At 31.6% G+C, this 26,016-nt stretch overlaps 2 protein-coding genes across 9 annotated transcripts in view; both read left to right on the plus strand.

Annotated features, from left to right (window-relative positions):
- The first annotated feature begins 1,566 nt into the window (after positions 1-1,566).
- On the plus strand, positions 1,567-12,600 carry LOC116775951 (uncharacterized). Its single transcript, XM_032669020.2, has 10 exons — positions 1,567-1,738; positions 3,149-3,343; positions 3,642-3,803; positions 4,895-5,071; positions 5,442-5,568; positions 9,786-9,960; positions 10,275-10,404; positions 10,865-10,984; positions 11,435-12,055; positions 12,390-12,600. Exons 1-10 carry the CDS (start codon positions 1,684-1,686, stop codon positions 12,578-12,580), a joined length of 1,953 nt encoding a protein of 650 aa, XP_032524911.2. The 5' UTR covers positions 1,567-1,683; the 3' UTR covers positions 12,581-12,600.
- A 928-nt stretch (positions 12,601-13,528) lies between these two features.
- LOC116775915 (calcium-dependent secretion activator) overlaps positions 13,529-26,016 on the plus strand; it is a 33,958-nt gene continuing 21,470 nt past the window's right edge. For all 8 annotated transcript variants that reach the window (XM_061524262.1, XM_061524263.1, XM_061524264.1 and 5 more), the window contains exons 1-3: positions 13,529-13,681; positions 25,193-25,272; positions 25,900-25,983. In XM_061524262.1, the coding sequence (XP_061380246.1) occupies positions 25,203-25,272; positions 25,900-25,983 (154 nt within the window). In that variant the 5' untranslated portion in view covers positions 13,529-13,681; positions 25,193-25,202. The remainder of the gene's footprint in view (positions 13,682-25,192; positions 25,273-25,899; positions 25,984-26,016) is intronic.

Raw genomic sequence — 26,016 nt, forward strand, 5'->3', positions numbered from 1 at the left:
CATTTCAAAAACATAATGTATTTTGTTTGTAGATAAAGCATAAAGGTCCCGGGATCGATCTCTTAATAGGTACTTATGTTACAATTAATAGCTTTGTACACTACATAAAACCGTTCCACGTCTTTCGGGATCGTTAATTTAAAATATAGATTTGTTAATTGAGGTAAATGATGGAAGATGAAAGTAATAACTAACATAAGCAGACCTTTTGTAGTTTTTTACTTTGTAATAAGTCTAAAATGAGTCACTTCTAAGCTATAAGTACCTACTATTTTAAAGTGAGTTCAGTAAAAAAAGAAATTGAGAGGAATTATTATTTCTATCAATAAAACTTCTTTTTTCAATTATAATTAAACGAAGTACTAATATCTAAATGTATTTGATCAGGTAATGTTTTGATATAACATATTTGTTTGGAAAACCGTGGTTCAATTTCTGATCAGTTGTGTATTTCGTTGACTGACCAGTTCCAGGATATTGTAATACGTCATAACTCAGTAGCGTGCTGTAACATAATACTTACCTCTACATCAGTCAGCTGTTTTTGATTTTATTTCTGTATTTTAACTTTAATCAATTGTATAAGGTAATACTGTGCTTTTCGTACAAATAATAGAAAAATCAAGCTTCAGAGAATCATGCAGGGAAGTTTTTTAATTTTCTATACTTGTCACTGCATCCTTCTGTACGCTTAGTCTAAGTTTGCTACGACATACTACATACTACATACGAAGCGTTTCTCGTTTCTCATCCAATAACCTACATTAATACTATAACGTCTAAAGGTTTATGTTTGAAAAACTGCTAAAGCTCTGAATATGACGTAACAGTCAACGTAAGTGACATTCACTACATCTACTTATTACTCTAAAACATACATAAAGCTTTCTTTATTTCTTTAAATAATGATATTAAATGAATATTGGGTTATATACTTAATTAAAAACAGTTAATAAAGTTATTATAAGTGTCGAAGCAGATTGTCGTTATGTAATAGTACTTGCCCAAATTCATATTAAATAAAAGCTTGAGTTCTACATAAAGGTAATTCATAAATGTGAATCATGAAATATTTAAGGGTAAGATGATAAGATATAATTATTTTGCTTATGTTAATCTGTTTGTTGAATGCTGTTCGATAGTATTCAACAAAATGGAAAGCTACTTCCTTTGATAACTGCGCCCTCGCATCCCGTCCACAGATTATTTAAAAGAAGGTACAATACAATTATATTCATTATTATTTTTTAATAATTTTATATACCATATGAATATCGACGGCATTTTTTTTTCATCAATGAATTAGCAAGAGTAAAACAAACGTATATTTTTTGTCATGCCATACGTCATAATTTTAAACAAAATCTTTAAACCTTCAAATCATTTCTTAATTATAAAAATATAGGTCAGTCTTTATTATTATTTAAAAAAAAAATAAGATAGCTAAAATATTTTTATCCTCTATACATTGATATGTTATCGTAAAGCTATTTCCAGTCTATTATTTGTGTTGTTGACAATTGTTTTTTTTTTATGTCACATCTGCTTCGGACTCTTTAAATTGCAACTTTTATGAAACACGATTTCGGCATACTGTAAAATGAGTCGTCCTCAGAGTCTGTGCTAGTATTAAAATTATTATTTAAAATATATATATTTTGTTTTAAGTGTTAATAAATAATAATGTTTTATAAGTGTTTGTTGTTTTTGCTTTTGGGCGCACTTAACGCTTCGAGAGGTTTGTTTTTATTTATTTTTTTATATTATATTTGAAATCAACTGTTTTAGCTATATTTTTGGTAACTATTTATAGTACTATAATTTAACTTTTAATTTTATTGTATTTAAATATTGATGTTTCGTGAAAATATTTTTTAATTTTTCCATAAATTTCGAAAAGGCTGCAGGAATTTCAATGAAATATAAATAATATCTATATTTCCTATGGCTGTCTGAGTCTGTTAGGATTTGAATTATTAATAACCTGCGAAAGACATCCCCAATGTGCTTGACTATAACTTCAGGATTATAATAAATATTTTTAGAAGAATAGAACTAGTAAAATTATTTTTGGTTTCAGAAATACCTAGGTTTTTATTCAGATTCACAACTCACTTATCCCGTTGTATTGTTCATTATACGTTTTGAGTTGTAACATTAATAATTAATAAGCACATGTCAAATATCAAATAAACTTTTCATGTCAAAAATAGAATGTAATTAACAATTGGCTAAAATCATAAATAAATGTTTATTCATAGTTAATCGTGTTAATGTAAAATACTATATGTTTATCACCCGGACGCACGCGCTCTTGAAGTGTCCTCGTGGACTTCCGTTGCAGTGTGGGTGTACCTTTATTGACCTCTATCATAATATATCATGTGTGGGAAATATGTTATTAATTACTTTGTTTTAAATGAGTCTTGTACTAATTTAATATACGTATCTACAACATTATTCCTTAAAATTACAGTTTTTACAATTTTTACTCCGCATTTCAATTTATGTACTTTTAAAACAACTTTAATTTTGCACGATATTTTGTAGTAATAAATAGTAAGAGTAATACAAGTAACAGTATTAGTTATATTAAACAAGCGTCTGGTACGGCTATAAATATTAGAACAACTCTATATACCTAAAATGAAAAATTTATTTATAATACTTAAATACGTTTTTAAATGTTCGAGCAATTTGTGATGATTTGTGTCAGAATGCAATGGACGCGAGAGTTCTAGGGTCCGATCAATCTATATATTATAATGTTGTTTTTGTTTAGCGATTCTTTCAAAATTTATTCTATGGAAACAAAAAAAGGCGCACGGATCCTTTGAGAAAAACAAAGTTCATTATTTCTTGACTACATACTCGTAAATCCACACGGATTAACTTGCCCTAAATTTATATATTATCATCGTTTTATCTTTAATCCTAGGTTCCTTGTTGATTTAAGGTATGTAATAACAGCCCTTTGATTTGTTCCTTGTTATAAGTTTGTATCACTTTGAGCGTAGTCATTTACTTGCTTGCAATTTTGATACCTAATAAGACTGCGTCTTCAAATTAATGTTTCCTTTTAATATAAGAATATTAATATGAAAAATATTGTGGAAGTCATCTGTGTATAACTGTGGAAGTCTTTCAGTTAACTGGCGGAGTTCGTCGTCCTCTACATCAGCATCGTGTACCCTGCCGGAGCTGAAGCATGGCCGGGTGGTGGTGAGAGGATATCGCGGGAAACTTATCAAGTTCATTTGCGAGAAACGATACGAGCTGGCTGGGAACAAGTACGCCACCTGCCGGGACAAAAACTGGGATGTACCTATCCCGGTCTGTATACGTAAGTTATAGGAATGGAATAATATTTTAGGCATAACATCGTTATTTGAGATTAGTTGCTTAACAATTAATTCAAGAGAATTATATAAGTACGTAGGGATTAGAACTAAGAGTAGTAATTAGTAACTCACACCAACATAGGCATCTATGTAGAAAAACATAGGTGTATCACGGATATATAAATATAAATAGTTATATATCCGTGAAGACATAAAGGCTTTATACATATCGATTCACTTGAATTAAATCATTGGAGATGTTGATTTTGACATTTGTTAAAAATGCACGTCATTTTCTAGGGCCTGGATGTGCTCGGCCGAATTTTGAAAATGGTATCCAGATCCCCACGAGTAACGGAGCTTGGGTGACACACTTCTGTCTCCCGGGATACAAGCTGGTGGGATCTTCGGTCATTTACTGTAACGGAAGACAGTGGAACGCTACACCTCCGATATGTATTGGTAATAGAATTATATAAATATTAAAAAGACCATAAACTGTGTCGTAACTTTTATTGCATCGGTATAGTAAAGGTAACCTTCGCAGGCCCCGTAACGAGTGGGTTAGGGTGTTAAATTTTATACATTTTCTTCTTGGAGTACGGAAGAGACTGTTATTGTAATATAATATACTCATACTGAGGCCACAAAGCCTATTTCTAGTAGAGCGCATTTAGCACACTGGTTTCCAGAGAGTAAAATTAGCAGTTCGGCGTTAAGTTTAGTGTGGAGATGAGATTTTTGATAATATTTATTTATTTACGTCTTGGAGGCCTCATTTCCAAGGAGACCCGTATCCTTGACATATTCGATATTATGGTATTACGACCCAGTCAGTCAGTTGTCAGTTTTTCAACGCATATTTTTCAAATTATATATTAGAAATTATTAAATGCAAAAAACATTAAATTAGTATTGCTTCATAGTGTATGTAATAGTCTCCCATTATAATGATTTACAAGAGGACTGATTTTTAAGTTTGATTCAATAATAGTTATCGAGGCACTGACTTATTAAAAATTATTAGTAAAATTAATTTTTATACTTAAGTTACTTATACTTCTTCAATGATACTTAACATTGTATTAAATCATTTCAACTTGGGAATAAACATAAGAAATAAATTTCAAAGGAAAAAATTTGCATTTCATTATGTAATAGCCTTTGGAATACAAGAGTTCATTATTCATCACTTGACACTGACACTGCATTAGTTACGTTTTATTTGAACGAATTCTGTTACGTTTTCGTCTTTTCTTATTAACTCATACTAAAATTTTATGTCATAAATGTTAAAGTTGTTTCTGCTTTTTTTTATTTTCCTACATTAAATTGTTCGTTAAGGTTCAAATTCATTATCAGTGTTGGATATGAAAACATCTACAGTATAAAGAGGTTGTTCACGTCAAGGTTCTGATATTGGACAGTGTAGACACTTGACGTAATAAAAACAATATCGCAAGAAAAATATCAATGAAATGTCCCATCCAGGTGTTACAATGAATGAGAATACTGTGGAATTTATTGTTCTGATGACATTTATCTCAAATCAGACTCGTCAGAAGATAGTTCTCCAGCGTTAAGCTGTGACTTCGAGGAGCCAGATCTCTGCGGCTGGACTCAGGACGAGATGCACGACTTCGACTGGACCAGGTTCAATAAGAAAACCCCGAGTTCGTTCCTATTGACCGGACCTTCTTATGACCACACCATCGGAAAAAACGGTTCGGGTGAGTCAGAGCTGAAACAATTCAATGATTTGAGCACGAATTTTAAAACATCTGTGAAACATCTTTAGAGACGCATTAATATAAACATTAACTTGACAAACGACATTGCTGACGAGCCAAAGAAACAGTTATAAGGTAACTTCCTCCAGCTTGAACCTGTGATTATTTTTAAGAGTTTTATTAAGAAATATAATTTACACATCAGGTTGTATTTGGACAAAATATACTATGTACAGCTATCAAATGATGCTTCAGTGCAGGTGAATCATTAATGTTCAGTGATTTCTAACCCAAATAATAATTTTAAACGCCTGTATATGACTTCACCAATCACCCCCGTTAAGTTCATCACCATCGTTTCTGTCACCAGGTTATTATATGTACATCGAGAGTACATCGCGTCTTAAGAACGACACCGCCAGGTTCATGTCACCGGTCTACAGCCAGAGCCTGTCTGAAGACGGCTGCTTCTCGTTCTTCTATCACATGTTCGGAAAGTGAGTAAAAATTTACGTAATTTTATTACTGGTTTGAAAGGTATAACAAAATCTTGAGTCTTAAAATAATAATGAATAATTTAATGACTATATAATATAAAATACCAAATAATATTATATATATAATATATATATATATATATAAATAATGAAATAAATGTGCTATAAATATATCCACTAATCTAATTTATAACAGTTGTAATCTAGCGGGTTTTAAGTTTCCGGTAAGTCAATTCATTACAAAACAGATAATTGAAAACGTAAATTAAACATAACTTCTCTTTTATGTAAATATATGAGAATACATGAGATGTAAAATTACAATGCTACGAGATAGCCGTAAGGAAATTTAACTTTTTTTGATTATTCCTTAACCTAATATAAATATCGAGATGTAACATTTAGTAAACATGTAAGGCTAGAAATTTCTGCCTTTCAAATCTTTTTCGCTTCATGACATCTCCATGCCTATACAGCACGTATCTGTTAAACTAGTTTATTCATATCAATGCTATTTTAAGACAAAAAAGAGACAAAAATTCTAGTAAATCCCAGACTTTCAAGTTGGTAGAGGAAATAGATCTCGACTAACGATTCACTGGGCTCAGAAGTTACGAGATTGTCATAAAAACTTCTACTAAGAGGGGAATTCACTTCCCAAAACGTACGATCGGAATATCTAACGCCGACCTTGGCGCGGTGCCATGAAAGTTTAGATGAGCTCGCACTATCTGCAGCAAGAACTGCCTTCGACTTAATACGAAGATAGGATAACAAAAATACTGTTCTTTACAGTAGCGAGAATAAAATCAAATAAGGATTACTATTCATTTTATTACATACATTATTTGTCCGACTTACGGAAAATAAATATTGGCTATAATTATTTTTTCATAATAAAGTTTTATATTTTTTTATAAATAAAAATGTATGTATATATTATTATGAATATTTGAATGAATGAAATTTAATTATTAGACTTATGTCATAAAAACTTTTAATTTGCGAGCTTTGAAGTATCTTTCGACATTTTGTGATGTAAGGGAAACAATTTAAAACTTAAGCGTTAATCAAAAGAAATAACAAACTTGTGAACACTAAGTACAAAGATTAGTTACATAAATAAACGTTGTGAGAAAAATCAGACAAGAAAAAACCGAAGAAAGTTAACCGAAGCGAGTTTGTACCAGCAGTTTTGTATCGCTGGATATGATTTAGCCAATATACACAAATCCATAAAACTCGGAAAACTTAGCAAGCGGGAACAATAAACTATATGAGAGGAGACAAGAATAATCCGACATCCCGGAACGACGAAGACAACAGATTGGCAAAATATTTTACTGGGATAATTCAATATATAACAAGGAAATCTACAGCTATCTATATTTGCATTACTTTAAAACTTTTTATAACACTACTCATAGGCATATAAACAGTTTCATTTCTAAACACGCTGTGTTATTTTTAAGAGTGAATTTAGCTTCAGGACTGTGAAGTCCGCTGAATAAACTTGGTTTTTCGACTTCGTCTGTTGCTAAACTGTCTTATTAGCAAAACATTAACTTAGTAATGTTCACGCATATGAAGAAATTTCATGAGATCAATATCAACATACGGGGACTGCACTTTATAATAATGACACACTTATTGCTTACTACGTCGCCAAGATTCACTCTCGTTCATAATGTGATGCAGCTGTGTTTGGTATATTGAATTACACGGTATTGTACGTATGTAAAGTTATTTTACATAACATTATATATGTTTGTTTGTACGTATCGGTGGGTTGTTGCATAGTGATCTACTGAGTCCGAGGGATATGCATCATGTGATTGTAATAAGTAAGCAAACTACTATACGAGACGTATTAAGTTTAAACATCGATCATAAAAGAGGGGTGTCATAGGACGGACGTCGGTGCCTGTGTGTGTAAGAGTGTCCGTCTGTCACAACACAGCTCTCACACGGATCGAACGATTTCAATACGGTTTTTATATCTAATAGCCAGTCTCCTTGCGGTGCTTTAAATGATTGGTTAACATCACGCTCTCCTGTATAAAAGTTGAAATACAATTAATGTTCAATGGACAAATCCTGTTGGTCCTCCATCTTAAGAGTGTCGTCTAAAGTGTGGGTGAAGGTTGAAACCCATAGAGACATTATTCTAAGAGCAAGTAAAAGGAAAATATAATAACTCTGACGTATACAAAATAATTGAAGTAAATGTATTCATATAGAAAATTTACTATTTTTTAATAAAAGATTTTCTACGACATATTAATATTCAATACACTTAATTACCACGGCTATATATTTTTTCCTTTATTGGGATTATTTATTGGTAATAAGTTTACACATTTATTCGTATTAACAGTAGCTTCTTCAATGTCTCTAATATTCTTATATTGATATTATATTATTATACTTCTACACTCAATTTGGAAGTCCAAGATAAGATGTTTTCGAGGCGAGTTACATACATAATACAAATTACGTTTAGTCGAAACATGTAATTTTTTTTTATGTTATTTAATTAAATGACTTCACAACAATCAAGCAGACCGTCAGTCCATAGTTTCAAAAGAAAATGTTACGTCTTTCGATACATTAAAAACACAGTGCGTCTAATCTGGAACCGTCAGAATCAGGCGTCGGCAAGATCGCCACTAAGGTTATGTTACGTAGACGTACAAATTGAATAAGTCACCAAGTACGTTCTGTTTTCATATATTTATATATAAAAAATATTTATATCGTCTTTATATAATTGTCCGAAGAAAATGAGATAATATATTTTAATAGATTAAGACCATAACTTAATTACATGTTAGTAAAAGAGTAGGTACATGTTGTGACATCATTTTAAAAATAATACCGAAGAATAGCTAGGAATTTTTATTTTTACCTATGATAGTAATATAAAATATTAAGCAATTGAGAATCTCGAAAAACAATTGTTTCTCTATAGATACCAAAAAATATCTTAATACTGCACAAAAATTAAAGAAAAGAATAATATATTGATGATCAAACACACATTTTGAATTTGCTGACGGTACTTATTAAATTTCATCGTGTCATATTCTACATAAACGGCCAGTGTGCCATGTGCCTAGTACAGGCTTGTATGTTCAGACTGAGCACGGAGCGTTGAGCGTTTCATTAACAAATCTTCAAAGTTTACGGTAATAACCTAGGTTATTGAATGACAGGGCGACGCTTCGTTTGTAATATGATAACGCTAACTGGGATGAAGCATCGAGATGACTTTGGTTTGCTTATCATGTTTGTGTAGAATTTAAACTCATTCATCAGTTTTAATAAACAAAGGTTTCATTTAACATTTCTAATATGAAGTACGTTCATTTTGACTTATTATAATCTGTTCGGAATTTTGTTTTCCTATTATATATTCAGGAACATTTTAAACACGTACAAGTTGTTTATTCTACTATACTGAATATTCGATAAAATATTCAGTTATAACAGAAATATACGTAACATTGAAATACTTACAACCATTTCTAACATAATAAATGATTGTAAACGTCACACACACAATAATTAGTTATCAAAGTGTTAGAAATCCATTCGGTTTTAAAAAACTGTTCCTATAGATTAGAAATAATTCATAGAGTTAGCCGTAGAATATTAAATATAGGGTATTGGTTTCATGATGCCTTTATGAAGCTCATTGGTGTGGACGGACCACGGACGGACGGACGGACGGTCGCGATTATAATTTGAAAATTAATATCACAATTAATATTAAATAACTATTGATTTACCAATATTACTACAACTCATAAATGAAACACAGACTGTTTTTACACCAAGTAAAATGTTTCCTACATCCTCATCACGGATAACATATGCTTAATGTACCTACTATATTTTCTGTTTATAGGAGTGTAGTAACGATTTTTTTCATATTTACACTCCAAGGAGCTCCTCCTGGTCGCACTGTTTCGTTTTTAGCACATTTATAAAAAATTATGACGTCATTTCTGTATTTGTAGACCAATTTTGATTAAAGTATTTAATTTCATAAAATATTTTCGTGTTTAACAACTACATTAATCATACTATACATGATACTGTAGGTGTATGGATTTCTCAGATTTCAGACATCTGGATCCTAGAGAAGGAACAAAAACTTTTCTTAAAAAACATATATATTTTTACAAGACATTAATTAATATTATTGTTTCTAGCACGATCGGTGGTCTCCGCGTGTACCAAAAACCCGACAAACTTCCAATGGCTGTCTTACTCAACTTGAGTGGTTCCCAAAGAGATCAGCACATCTTGTTCGAGAAGTGGGGCAACCAAGGTGACCAGTGGTACAGCTCCGTATCAGATTTAAGGAACCTGGGGGATAACTTTCAGGTTTGCATTAAACTATTTTTTTTATTTTTTAAATAGTAATTATGTTTTAAGTTCATACAGACCTTGGAGGTTGGAATAATAATGCTCCCCATATCGTTGAATTTTTTAAACTCTACTTGTTTTGTATACAAGTTCCATTTTCTGTGTAGGATATTTATTGAAATAATATGACACGATACCAGGAACTATTAAAAATCTTTCTTATTATACATAGAAGTTTGAATTTAAAGTAAAATACTCACAAGTGCTGTTTATTTTATTATGAAATACTATTTCTAAATATGAGATAGCTAAAAGAATATCATTATCATCAGATCATCATCGAAGGTATCCGTGGGACCAGCTTCACCAGTGACATAGCCATCGACGACGTCGCTATACTCCAAGGAGAGAACTGCACCGCCGCCAAGAACAGGGCCACCACACCATCCACAGCTTACATGCGTGAGTTTTGATATAAGCGACTCCAAGTAGGACAACGCAATAACACAAAAACCCCCAAAATTTAACTGAAAACCATTTGAGGGTTTATTCCGTTAAAATACACCAGGGAACCACCCTCATGATGTTTCTCTTTGCTAACCACACAGTGTCTGTGATCTTTGTACGCACAAAATTTATTCACATTCATTTAAGATTATTAGTATTCATTTATCTACGACTATCCACTGACTACCCGTAACTATCTTTTAAAACTGAATAACCGAATCGCTAGTGTTGATAACGGAAAGGAGTTTCAGAATAATGAAAAATACAATGATAAGGCACAAAGAAAAATATTACCAACCTAAAGAATCCTTCGAGAAATAACCTAACATCTTAAACTCATAAGTCGGTATAGATCCTTAACACTGAAAGTACCGGAACTGAAATCAAGATTATATAATGTATTTCTGTGTGATAGCGGAGTCCTGTCAGGGTCGTTGCATGGAACCCTCGACCAGCTTGTGTGGCTGCACCTACAGCTGCCTCACTGACGAAGACTGCTGTCACGACTTCTTCGAGTTGTGCGTCTTTAAGCAAGGTTACTTCACCACGTTTTATTATAAATGAAACAAAGTCAGACACTGCAGTTAAGCTCGCCCTTTATCGGTTTAATATGAATAATGTTAAATCTAAATAAGTGTGAAGACACTTTTATCTCGTCAGCCCGTGATCACGGTTGCAGTAAAGAAACCGGAACGACCGGTTTATTAAGTTAGAAAGTAATAAAAAACCCTTAGTAATATACGAGAACCTTAGTATCATTTAAATGAATGGACGAGAAAATATTAAATATTATTATGTTAAATCTGTAACATATTGTGTATTGTAGGGAATGAGGACCAGAGTAACGACAATTGGCGTTATTAGAATTTAATTCAAAAACAGCTGGTGTATTTACAATTTAATTGAATTAAATGAATGTTTTTGAACGATTAATTTCTTCAATGTGAAGGTCGAAACCAAAGGTAAAGATCGTTTTCCTTTACAGATTTAACAACCACCACAGACGATATCGTGGTGGCGAACAGTTCGTATGACAGACCTCAAAAACAGAAACTGATAGCATCTCCCCCAGACTCTACTTTAAGTACAACTACATCGACTACTTCTACTACAACCACCACAACTACGATGAAGACTACCTTAACAACCAGGACTACAACAACTCCCAAACCTACAACTACTTCTACATCCACAACAACAACTACTACTACACGCAAACCTACAACAGTTCCCAAAACTACTACAACATCTAAACCTGCAACAACTAGAAAACCTCAAACCACTACACAGAAAACCACAACAATAGCGCCCAAACCAATCCGACCCAATAAACCCAAACCAATCCGACCCAATAAACCCGAACCACCAACACCCAACAAACCTACACCTACTACCATCAAAACATCTACTACAACATCGACCAGTACTTCTACTACAACTTCTACAACTACATCAAGCCCATCGACATCCTCTGTTCGAGTAACTCCTGTCCTGGAACATGGAATATCCAGAACGATAGAAAACCACAACCAATACCACGAGATGGTAGAAAAGGCTAAGAAGGAACAAAAAATAGAAGTCAGAAGGCTTCATAATATGAGCAAGGGTAATGCTACTGAGTAAACATATACCATAGATATCGTTTTACTTATATGTGTGTATTAAAGAGAATTATATTGAATAGCGGTATTTCTTGTTATAAATTATACTGGAACATATAATAAGAGACACACCACCAATAACTTTTATAAGCTGTCCGGGATACTAGTATTTTAAAGATCAAACAATCATTTTATATTACAGTTTCATATTGAGTGCAAAAACTATGATACTAGTTTGAGGCCAATCTAGATTATCATCGTTTAGTTTGCTTTTAACTTATTATTATTTTAATAAAATTTCAATTTGCTTGACATTAATAAGAGTGTTATAATTCACAGAAGAAAACCAATCATCAGGCTGGAGGGTGGTGCTTATAATACTAGGTACTATCATATGTGTCGCTATCGTGTCGTGGACGGTGGTCGTGTCGCGGTCGGCCCGCGGCCGTCTCGCTATAGCCAGGTTCAGGGGTCGCTGCAGCCAAGATCCAGAAGTTAGATATCTCTCCACAGATGTTGATGATGATTAAATGATATCGTTTTGATAAAACTCTTTCATTTTGTGTGTTTGTAAGGTATTGACCAGGTGATGGCAACTGCTCAAGTCAGCCTTAACATAACTTTTAGTATTTCTATAATATCCAAAAATTATATTTATATTTGCCAAAAACAATTATAACAAAGAAGTTTCAAATTGGTAAATTTGAAACTAAAATATGAGTCCTTAATACGAGTACTATCAGTTTTGAAATGTCAAACTTAACTTTGAATGTTGCAGCGTGTTTCGTGAGTGTATGTCAATATCATTACATATGATGATTAATGAACGAAAATCTAGGAAACTGACTGTTTTTATGTTGACAATATTATTATTTTTTAAGGTTATATAGGACATTGGTCAACGCCCTGGAGTTTTAGTAATAAGTAAATAAAAAATAAGAATAACTTAAGTTCCGAGGTACATATACTTAAAACATTTTAGGTGCAGCGATTTATTATAACATTTAGCCACAGTTTATAAAGAAATAAAAAAATCACTTAACATTTATTATTATAGAGTAATTTCAAATCAAAAGACTTTTCAGTTACTTCAGGGTTTCTCAAGGATTTCATCTAGTGCCGTTACTGTTTTTAATAGTTATAAATGGCTCATGTAAGAACAACACATCAGGTTTGAGTTTTTATTAATGGCTCAAAAGTTTATTGTACAACCAAAGCGAAAAGTGACAGTTTCTACTCAGCTACATATATTTGTTTGAAAGGGTAAGAAATAAAATTTGGATTATATTTTTTACAAAACAAGTAAACCTTATGTGTGTATTTTTTCTATAGCAACTCGTTTCCTTATATGGCAATACAGCGGGCGGGCTAATTTAAAACCGTGACCTCGATTTAAACTATTACCCCGTTCCCACAATGTCACCCGGCATGGAGGCACGCGTTATCGACCCGCCAATGTTTTGCGCATGCGCCAATTGTATGCGGTCTTATGACGTTTGCCTAGAAGTTAGAACTCAGTCGAACGGCGAGCGCGTCTCCGCAACCGTAAATACTAAGTCGGATATTATATATTTATATAATACATCCGACTCGACTGCTATGACTGCTGATATCTGTGATTAAGTCTGTCGGTAAGTTGTCAGTTATATCAAAATTTGTTTATATTTATTATGATTTTCAAATGTTTTCAATAAACTTCACCCTTACATAAACATAGCTTCATCTTAACACACAACTATACTGAAAGTTATATACATACCCATATGTATATATATACCGTGTGCATGTGTGTATATAGGAAAATGAATGTGTGAGTGTGTTTAGGACTAAATACTAGAGATCTTTGTCATGCACAATTTCCCATATAATTTGTGAGGAACAAACGGTTTTTGATTGCCGATTTCTTGTTTATGGTGTTACGTCATGCCGGTTATGGGTTGATTTACGGTGCTTCACTTATTGTGTATGTCACAAAAATAGATTATATATCTTATATAATATAGTAACATTTTATGCAGATGATCAATACACATTAAAGGAAGTCTTGTAAGTCATGTATTAAGATTGAGAAACCTCGCTAATAACGCGTCACAAAATACGTATTTATTAATTGACGTTGTCAAAAAATCTTTCAGTTTTTTTCTTTAATATTTATATTTAATCAGAGTTGTATGAGCTTTGTTTGTTTCGTATTCCTTTGAAAATCGGTTTCAACAAATACACGGATAAACATACTTATATCTCTATCTCCACTCCAGAGGAATTATCTTCTTATGTATCTCTTCTAAACATTACACAAAATCCAAGAACTTGCACTGAACTCCTAAAACACTGAACCTACGTACCTTAATAATTATATACAATTAAAACAAAACTCAAATTAATTACATATTAAAAATAATGAATAATGTGTCAAAAATAATGAATCATAAAGTTTGCTAAATCAATTTAAAAATCGTCTCGATACTGATCTTTACTCGGTTGCTTATAGTGAAACTTATATATTTAGTGCAATAATTTTTCATTGAAAATAACGCTAATGAGGTTATTTTCTTTTTTATTTCTATAATATTTAAATATATTTAACATGTTATCTTAATGTCAGGAAGCCATTATCGGAGACAAACCTATTTATATAGAAATGACGAACGTGGCAACTAATACTTTAATGTCACTGTTGGTAAGCGATAGGAAATTAAAAAAAGGAAGCCATGGCATTAATAATAAATTTAAAAAAGGAACATAATATCTATGGGTTTTATTAAATAAAAAAAAAGATGAAAAATGTTCCTTTTTTTGAATCCCTAAAACAGACAACAGAAAAATTCCTACACATTTTTTTGCTGGTAAGATAATGAATAATTCTTTTTGCTTAACCTATACTGTACAACTTAATTTAATCACAGAATTAGTCTCTTTGAGTTTATCGCCAATTAAATATTCAAACATCTTTTTATTTTAATCGAATTATGTAAATATATTAAGATCAAAGGTTCTCGTTACTTTTATATTAATACAATGAAATAAAATTCATCTTAAAACGATGACAATATTAATACGTAAAAAATATAAACTGAACGAGTATGAGAAGTGAAGAAAAAATTTAATACCTTTTCGCTAAATCTCTGCCAAAAACATATTCTGATTTTCCTTCAAATCCATAATATATCTTTATGTTAAGGTCTCTTTATGTGATTTTCGCTTTCTATATAAGTATTTTTATGTAACACTTATTGTAAATAATAAAAAAAAACAAATGAATATGTATGTTGTAGAATGGGAAGCCGCTGCCGGCTTAAACAAAATCTCTCTCCACCATTCATCAGTCAAAATTACTCTCAGACATAATAGTCTTTAATTCTCTCATGAAACGATTTAATATTGAAACCAACAATTTTCTATATATTGACATCGGTTTAAGGATGTCCATAACAAGAAAACACGTTTAATTTAAATCGTATTTCTTCAAATTTAAATTTGACCTTATTTTTTCGGTTTTACTTTATCTGTTAGATTTCACGATCCTTATCTCATGCAGGTTATTGTGGATAATTGTTTAGGTTAAAGTCAATTGATGTATATAATGTTGTTTCAGTGACTGATCATTTTTTTTGTTATTACTAAATAGAAAGACTAGTCTCTAGAATGATATTTAATATTATATATAATATGTTGTAATTTTAAATTATTTATGTTATTAATAAAAATAAATTAAAATAGATTTTTGCAATATTCCATGAATAAAGCTACCAGAAAAACCTCTTGACAGAACTATTGATTGAAACAACAACAAATATAAAACCCAACAGGGTCGCGTGACTAAAATTTTGGGGAAATACAACTGGCAAGGGAAACGCTATTCATATTTAACATAACCATTCCTGAAGGCTCTACAGCGAGCTCTTCGATCATATATAATATAATATATTTTATCATGAAGACATGTACATCACTCAGAGTACATTTTTTTCTATATCACTATTACAAGTAGTAAAAACAAATGTACTTCTTATTGCATCTTGATGTAGTGGTTGTTTCATGTTTGTGATCCTACCCTCAAACACAAAATATTGATTACACGTGAACACTAATGGCTTCATAAAGTATACGGGCAAAGAAATCCCTCGGAGATATTTAATAACTGCCGTGTATAGAAGAGCTTGAAATCTTTGGTGTTTCAATCAAACCAGTTCCATAGAATTACGGCCTCTCCTAACTATGTGTTTCACGTAGCTAAAGCCATAAGGTTGTATTTTAAACTATATACAGATATATAAAAATAATATATCCATTATTGAGAAAAACCTTACATATATATATTGTAGTTGTTGCTTTGAATTTGTACATATTGAAAATGAGGAAGCGAAGTTGGGATTGCCTTACCCGTTCGGATTATCTATTTTAAATGAAAAAATAATTCAAATGTTAAGTATAAGACCATATCAGTGCTAAAATAAATAAATAATATAAAGGAGAGATGAAGCAGAAAAAACAGATGCATCCTCCTTAGATTATCAGACAGAAAAATTTAAGTTGAAATAAAAATCTTTTTCTAATAATTTGAACAACATTAGATTTCCTGGGCTCATTGAAGAGAGGTGAGCTCTCTAACAACCTACATTCATTCTAAGCGCTCGGTTTTATTCCTGGAACATTTTTATTTTTGTACGTCTAGAATTTTATTCAATATTTTCTTACATTGATACGTTGACTATATGTCTATAAATGTATTTTATTAAACCGCTCACTGTTAGTAAAAGTTTAGTTTGTTGATATCGTGTAAAAAATTAATAAAGATAATTAACTAGGATTTATAGAAAACTTAAAGTCTGAAGCTGATCTTTTTTACTCCTTATACTAAGTACACCGGTACTTCATTAAAAGAATCACTACTAATCGTAATTCTCAGCTATTTATACGATCTATATAACAAGTAAATTAAATACAAAAATGAGATTTTTGCAAAAACTTTGTTCTTAACGTGACAAATGTCTTACCTTTTAAATAAAAAAATATTCAAATAGGTCCAATCAATGCATATTGGTAATAAGTTCCTTGTTTTATTTTCAAGGAATTTATTAAATATTGTATAAATGTCCAATAAAAAAATTTCGTTCATAAAACTTCACACGTCGTGGTATTCACATAGGTTATTGAACTTGAAACGAGAAATTAAACGTGTAAAGTTTGGTGTTGTAAACGTGTGTTAAGCATACCGAATACGTTCCGGATCATATTTCTCTTATAATCTCTCTCCTGCACATCGCTTATTTGGACAGTCACCTAAAAACGTAAATGACTTTGCTTTGTGTTTGTTTATTATTCTACAAACGAATGTTAAGTATAATATAAATTGAATGCAAAAATATATCTATATCAGTTCGTGCTGTCTCCATTAACCTTTAAACTGACTCAACGTTATTCCATAATATAACTAGTGTATACAATCTAGATGCTGGTACACGCTACACCTGCTGACGACAGAATAGAATTAAGTGAATTTGCAAAATTTCAAGACATCAATTTTATCAGGAAACAGTTGAATTTTCTGAATTTACCGAACTCTACAGTTAACTTTGTATCGAAGTCCGTCATCTAAAGATAATTTGACAGTATACAAGTTATAGAATGGATGACAATGTAGTACTGGGCAAACTTATTGTTTTTAATTATTTACTTTTAATTTAACACTATGACATTCGCTTTGAATTAAGCACATTTTACATTATTTTTTTTATGCACTCCATCTGACAAATATCGAGTGAAAAACATATATGTATTCGTAGGAGTGACGCGTACCATTTTTTTTATTTAAAAAATCATAATCCCATAACTATAATCCCACCCGATGATAACTACTGCTGTACTCTTAAACTATAAACATTATAACTGAGTAAGAACCCGTTGTCACTTTGTTTTTGCAGGCAATTCACGTTATACTGCCCAAAATTACCAACAGGAAAAACATGATTTTTATAGTAACTATTCGTTCTGAGGTTTTACAAGCTGGTACAGAGCAAAAGGAATAAGTCCTTTAAATGGTTTTTTGGAAATATAACAATGATACTTTTATACTTTTGAATTAAATTAAATTTTCTCCAAACGTAGCTCACCAGTTTGCCTAAAAATATACGTCTCCATTGGTTTAGACTTTAGAGCTATTAGGAACACTAGACCAGGTATTTCAGGAGTAATCCGACTTAAATTAAATTAGAATTGGACCAGGCGGGGTGCCGTGCCGCCTTTTGTCGTGGATTCCACTGATTTTCCGATCTTACAGTCAATAAATTATCCAAACTAAAATTACCAAGAAAAATTTATACTCAATATTAAGACATAGTTTTTTTCTTGGAAATTTTGAAAGCTACCAATATTTTATAAGTGAGATTTATAGGATAAAAAGAATTTTAGGACATTTAAACCAGATACTTTTTTTAAATCACGTTAAATCCTACTAATGTTATGAGCACTCTACAAAATGCCAAGTCTCAAGGCGTAATAGGAGTTAGCACAAGGCGTGTTGAAACTTCGGTAAGCAGATAAGCGTCACCGGTGAATGCAATGCGATTAAGAGACGACCTGAGTACGTTATACAGAACAGAATACATACAAGTACTTCCAATGAAGACCCTTCAACCGTTACTGGATGATAACTCTTGTAAAACCGTCACTGGAAGGTTGACTTTATCGCTGTTTGATTTTAACTATAAAAAATATTCACCTTAATTTCAAAAATATTTTTATTAACTTAATTGTTTGTCTTTTTACCCTTTAAAGATGTGACTTGTCATTCGAAATGACTCTGTACAAGCTGTATTAGAGGGGTAGCGGGAAAGTAAAGGCTTTTGAAAAACATTGTGTAAATACAAGGGAAAAATAATTTTCCTATATGTACATAAGTTTTCTCCAACAACCATGGGAACGAGTGAGGCGTTAATTGTATTGGTAAACGCCATGTCTTATCAAAGTTAATATCAGCGGCTGGTGATATATGACGGCGTGATAAAGGCTTGTTTGTTTCCATGTCAAGGTCATGGAAGCTATAAATTTGAAGGAGATTTCGTAATGCCATCCGCTATTCAATACCGACTCTCGTTATGTCATTGGATCTCGATAACACTGTATTGTGAACCACCATTTAGAAAACAAATGCGTGTATTGTGCAAAATAAATATATTCATAGCTCGGCGTTATTTTTTATAAATAATTATATTTTCCCACAATGTTCCCAACATCAGCGTAATTTATATTCCGGTTTTCCACACCATTAAGGGGTAATGTAATTTATAGCCGTGTTCACGTTTTGGGGTACATTACTTTATTGCGTTACGATTTCCGAATTGGAGAATAATATTAAAAAATCCGAGTTCTTATACATTTACTTTTATAAGACATGTATAAGTTCCGAGAATTTTCTAGATACTGCTGAGATCGTCATAAAACAATACACAGCCCCCGAGGCTCGTTTATTTTACAGTGAGTTCAAGCTTTTTATTTTCTCTTTACGACGTCAGAAGCCTCCGGCGCCGTTTAATTGTTCCCTGTTTGTTTAACATTTACGTGCTGCCAGTTACGTTCTAGTATTATTATGTTTTTAGTCCATTTTATTATAGTGCAGAATAATTTAAAAGTTAAAATATTTCCTATTCGTTTGCTTCCGAGCAATAGTCAAACAATAAGGACGAAACTCTGCGTGTGGTAGCTCCGAGCATCAGTACTCGACTCTACAAATATATGTTTAATATGTCTGGGTTTTGATCGCTCTGAAGAACAGAATATGAATAGAATAAATCTATATGTCTACAAACCATAAAGTTTTGTTTCGTTAGTCCTCAAATGACAATATTTTTTTCTATTTCTTACAATACCTGTTCGTGTCTAATTATATTTACTTAAACGAAAAAGCTACTCAATGTTATACTCGCAACATTTCAAACCTCCATCTTGAATTTATCTCTCATGATTTAAAATCACGTTTATGTCGAGTCTTGTAACAAAACTCTGTTTGAAAACAATTTCGTAACAAACTTTAGATATCCTCACTGAAACTTAAACTGTTGGCGAACAACTTTTAGCGAGAATTTAAAAAACAAATTAAAGAACTACCTATTAGAATTTTCATTTTGTTATCATGTAAAATTATTTGTAAATTTTGTTACAAATTAATCTTAGTGTTGTAGAGACATTGTATTGATTGTACTTGATTTCTATGTGAATACAAACAATTTTATTTTATAATGAAGAACAAAACAATAATCCAGCAAAAATTTAACATTCAGGTAATGCTCAACGAAATAAATTGTTAAAGTTGAAAATGTTCGTAAATTAAAGAGAACGAAATAACATTCCAACAATAAAAAATAATGTGGGAATGCCTTATTGGCCTCAACAACAGCAACCCCTTTCATTAAAATAGTCATAGCGGAACATGCGTGTCACAGCACAATAATCCGTACAATGGTATTTCGATTTTACTGAAATATTTGAGCAATAGCTCGGTCGAGTGAGTGAGTGAGTGAGTGTTCTGAATTACAAATGAAGTAAACTCCATAGTGATATTTATAATACTTTATTTACTATACAAGTTTGTTTATATATAAACTTATTTGCGCCTTTCAGAGTGTGTTAAAACAATAAGCGAGTAACCTACCCTCAGCGAGATTGATCTGTCACGTGATATTGTGAAAATATTACTCGTCGTGATCCTGAGCGAACTACACTGACTTAGGATCTCTTATAGCCTACTCTGATGTATAAGCTACATTACTGTAAAGTTTCATCAAAATCATTTGTTCACTTTTTAAGTTAAAGAGCAAAAACCGTCCTCTCATATATCCTTACCAACTCACATTTATAACATCAGTAGAACGGTCAATAGAATATTTGAATATTTAAGGACAAATGTTTTCTTTATAAAGCAGTATTATATTTTAACTATATTTAAATCTTATTTGATATATGCCTACAAAAAAATCACGTCTTTTACAACAATGTTATATTTTTAGCAAAACTAAAGTTGTGAACCGTGTCGCTCGGTGAATATAAACTAGGTTGTGAACTGTTAAATAACAAACAGGTGCAAAGTTTATATTTAGGAAGATATTATTATTCAATTGGGAACTCGATAGACAAAACTAACCCTCTCTAAGAAAGAAAGTCGATTACATAACATGTATATTAACTCTAGGACACACTTAGTCTCTCACTCGTTAAAATATCAATCGTGACTTGAATTACAGTCATTTAGAGAAGAGTTAGTGCAAGAGTCAATACTTTTCCTCTCGAACATTTACTACACTAAAAAACACAATATCTGTCCTGCTTATACATTACATTATACTAAGAGTTTCTATAATTTGAGTGTTTATTAAATAGTGAAAAATATTTTACAGATTATCAAATAATCAGGGCAACTTTGTCTATCAATAATTAATATAGGAAATAGTAATTAACCTTGTTGAAAACATTAAAAGAACCCTCATTTATATTAACAACAAAATACGAACAATGAAACTATATAATGATCTAAAATTAACATATTTATAACCACAAGTTAGCGATTAGCTACCTAACTCTTTAAAAATACGTTAAGTCCTACACGACACGGGGCTGTATCAGACGGATCGAAGAAAATAGTGTAAAAAAATGGTAAATAGTATTATTTTTTAAATCAACTTGAATTATTAAAAAAGGGAAATTTACAAACTACTAGTTAAATAGCGTCGTAAAGTTAAAAAATATATAAGTTGCTATAAAGAATCAACAATATGTGGGGAAAAATATAACCGGACTTGTTATTGTTGTGTGTTAAAATATACGTTTAGTTGACATCGATTTCTAAGTCATCGCAAATAAAGGAATCGTTTAAAAAAAACGCAGTTTTCTTCCCGCTCTTATCGTTGTCTTGATGTTTGTCTTTGTCGTTATTGATGTTTAATATTTTAGCTCGCTTTTTAAAATAGTATTAAAACTTATTTATCAAGCAAATTAAAAATCATTTCCGTTATAACTTCACTACAACTAATTCAGATTCTTAGTTAAATAATAATTATTTTTTTATTTACTGATTGCCTCTTGAGTTATGAAGATGAAGTGTTTAGAGGTTTAGAATCGTTTTTCTTAACTTGATAGAAAGTCATTACTGTAGCTACAGATTTTTATGATCTGTCATAAATCATATTAAAAACAATTCATTCTCTAACCCATTACAATTACACAATTTCGCCATTTCTTTATCCCTAGTTAAACTAAATTTAAACCTACATTGAACCGTCGCTGTGATTGTTGTTTCGTGAACAAAATAAAAACATATCATCAAACTCTTTTATGGAATCCAGCCGAGCTTATCGAGGGTAGATATCTCAAGCCACGCTTCGATGAACTCAGATAAAATAACAAACATATTCCTTCAGACTTCGGAAATTTTGCCTGAAATTATTCAACATACTATTCTTCAGCTTTTCTGTGTGTTTTTCTCATGCGTGCCACAAGAACTCTCTTCCTTTACATATTGAGTGTGGTTTCATTTTGGTTTGTGACCTTTGTAAATGTACAAAAACAAATTTCATATTTGTGTAACATTTTTCACACTTATATACATAAGTCTTAAGTTTTGCTTTCAGTAGTATTTGAGTTGTTTTAGTTCCACTAACAAATCTCATTGTGACTTCGGTCGAGTCTGCTTAATTGTATTCCGTATATAAGGCAATCTCTGTTCGTGTCTCCTTCGTTTCACACGACCTTGGCGGTATATTCGGTGCACGTTTCTGCACGGCTGAAAGCCACAAACTAAACTTATTATTTTCTCAATTGATTATCGATCTAAACGATATCATTTGATAAATATTTGTATCCTTTCAAATGTAATCTTTAAATATTTTAACCCACGCATATGTTTACGAACCATTAAAAACTTATCTACAAGATACACGAGAAATATATATTTTTGATTTCACGTCTCGTTTGGGTGAGTTTGTAAAGTATTTCTGTTTGAGGTTACGAGAGAATAATTATTCCTTGTTATGTTTTGTGTATAATATTAACCTGTCACAAGAAGCAATTCTGTTTTCGCGACTTGCTCTTTCTTTCATTCATATTCATAATAATAAAGTACGAGAATCTCTTTGATTTTCTCCTCTCTCCTGAGGGTTTTTTCTGTTTAAATATATTCAAAATGGTCGTCCAAACAGATGTTAGTTCATATCACAAAATTGTACATTTTCAAAATACCATTGAATATTTTCAGTTAAATCTTTAATGCGAAGACAAGTTCTAAGATACCAGGAGACTATAGACATACTAAACGATGATGATTCATTATAACGTCTTCCGTGAGCCTAGGAGAGCCCAAATCTCTATATCTCATTATTAATTGATGTTGGACAATCAAGAAGAATATAATCACTTAACTAAATTCCTCCTTTAAGCTGATTCTCTTTGTAAAGTTACCAAAATGTTCCAAGCAAATACAAAAATAAAACTTACATCTCATTGAAAGATCATACTAGGATTCTCCTAGGCCTAAGTTTAAGTAGCCTTTCATCTTATTTTATGTTACTGCTGAAACAAATCTGTTTGGAGATAATTAGCTCACAGTGAAAAAAATTTTAATGAATCAGTCGAGCATAAGCATAGACGAATATCGAAGTAAATTTGATGTAACTCAAATAAATATATATTTAAGGTTTATTTAAATACAGCTTAACTTAGCTTTGTTGTAGAAACATTGTCAAGAAAGATAAACCGTAAGATTTAAAGAGTGAAATGTCGTTAGATAATAAAAAATGTATGTATTAATACATAGGCTAGTTAAAACTTAATACGCAGCCACTTAATATTATAAATCATATTTTTAACGTATAAAGAGTTTCCAAATCATGTGTAATTCATCAACGTCAACCATCCGTCAAGAGAGGTGACGAGGATTAGCGTTCCCACTCCGAGTACCAACATCATAACAAATAGTTTTATTTCGTTTCTAAATGTTACGAACAGCTTCAACATTAATAACTCGTCTAACTCAACAGCAAGCCGTTTCTTTTATGGAGACGCCAATCAATTTTATGGCAGAGTAAACGAATTCAGGTTAAGTGTATTGGTTGCAAGGTCAAGAGATTCAGCTGCGACGGAGCTTGATCTAACATTGCTATTTATATTCAAAGCTATTCTTCTGCAAAATCGATATAAAATCAGATAGTATATTTTGAGTAGTTCGCTAGTCATTTAAAAGTATTTTTACAACTTAATTTCCTTTTTTTCCATATTTAAACTCAAATATAGCATTACTTAAATATATTGTGTATAACTTATATCGTAAGGAAGGTTTTAACTGTCCAATGTTGAGACACAACTAAATTGTACAAAATTCAAAAAATAGTCTACTCCTGATTTGTCATTTTAGTCTATACTGGCAATTTTGGAGCCTTTATTCTAGTAATCATCCGCCTAAACCTTATGTCAGTCTGGAAAGAAGCTAATATTATTACACTACTTAATCAATATTGAACAAATATATCTGTAAACAATTGTAAGGAATGTAACTCAAAGGAAAGAATCGGATCGAAATAGTCGAAGAGTCTGAAAGTTATGACGCCACGGATAAACGAACAGTCACACACACACACACACACACGCACACGCACAAACAGAAATACATTTGTGTAAAACTTTTTGCTTTAGGAATCAAAACCTTTGTAAAACATAACCACAAGGATCGTTTCCAATAAACTCCCACTAGCTTAGTATAATCAATGTGTCTCAGAGTTCTTTGTTACTAATTACTTTGCTTTGATACAATATTTTATTTAACTGAAATTATGTTCCTTAAAAATCATCAAAATTTGTCCCAAACTTTACAGTTTTACTGTAACTTTTTAAGCCGTGAATAATCATTATTAGAAACTATACTAGTAACGGACTTCATACTTTTCTTCAGAATACGGTAATTGTATGTCTAAATCTGGTCCGCATATCTCTCTCTCTCCTATCAAGGCTCACGATCTTCCTATTTATAGTTCCACCATAAGACATGTCCTGCTTATTATTGATTTTTTAAGACTTTCTGTTTCAAAATGTACCACTTCACAGCTAGTCGTTTTTTAATATAGTCAAAAACATAAATACATGTCTTGTTTTAATTCTAGAAGTAACAAGATGATCGATCCAAGCTCATCCGAAGAAGACAGTGAAGATGAACACAAGAAACAGCCCTCCAAGTTACCAGGTACAAAAAAATAACTGTAATGAAAAATAGTATTGTACAAATTGGCATTATATTCTTTGTGGGCTCAGTTTCACAGAGCCAAAGTATATGTCACACAATGTTCCCATTTTACGTGATCTTTTATCAAGATTCTACTTTTTATTTGGCAAAAGACCAAAGTTCATCAGAACCAAGCTTGAGGTTTGAACATAATTATATAACCATGGCTATCACATGTACAATACCGGGGAGTACCTACTGTATATATTAGGTATATCTATGTTTATAATATAAATTCAGAAGTATTTGTAGATAACGAATATTCAATTACTTTATTTCTACACCAATTCATGTCACGCGGATGTACGAACATCAAACAAGTTTGGAGTATAAATTGAAAGTTTGATTTTCCGTCGATAATTGGGGAAATTTGTTTGGAAGTGTTGTGACCGTTGACGTCAATGATTACATCGATATCAATTGAGAGAAATTAATTAATGACTAAATAATGTTGGATGTTTAAAGTGATTAAGACTCGAATGAAATAAAAAGAACGAATGTCTTTCTTCCAAAAATCGTCTCCATATAATCTTCGTAACATTGTGTGAGTGGTAAATATTCCATCAGCGGATTATTTTTTCCCTTTAGTACCACCTGGCGCATTAGCAGGAGGACGGCCATCAGTGCGGGGGAAACCGGAGTTACCGCGTGGGTCCACTGCTGGCCTACCAGGTACAGAAATTATCAATTTACATTAAAAATAAC

This window comes from Danaus plexippus, chromosome 24 (assembly GCF_018135715.1).
Source record: "Danaus plexippus chromosome 24, MEX_DaPlex, whole genome shotgun sequence".
Taxonomy (NCBI): domain Eukaryota; kingdom Metazoa; phylum Arthropoda; class Insecta; order Lepidoptera; family Nymphalidae; genus Danaus; species Danaus plexippus.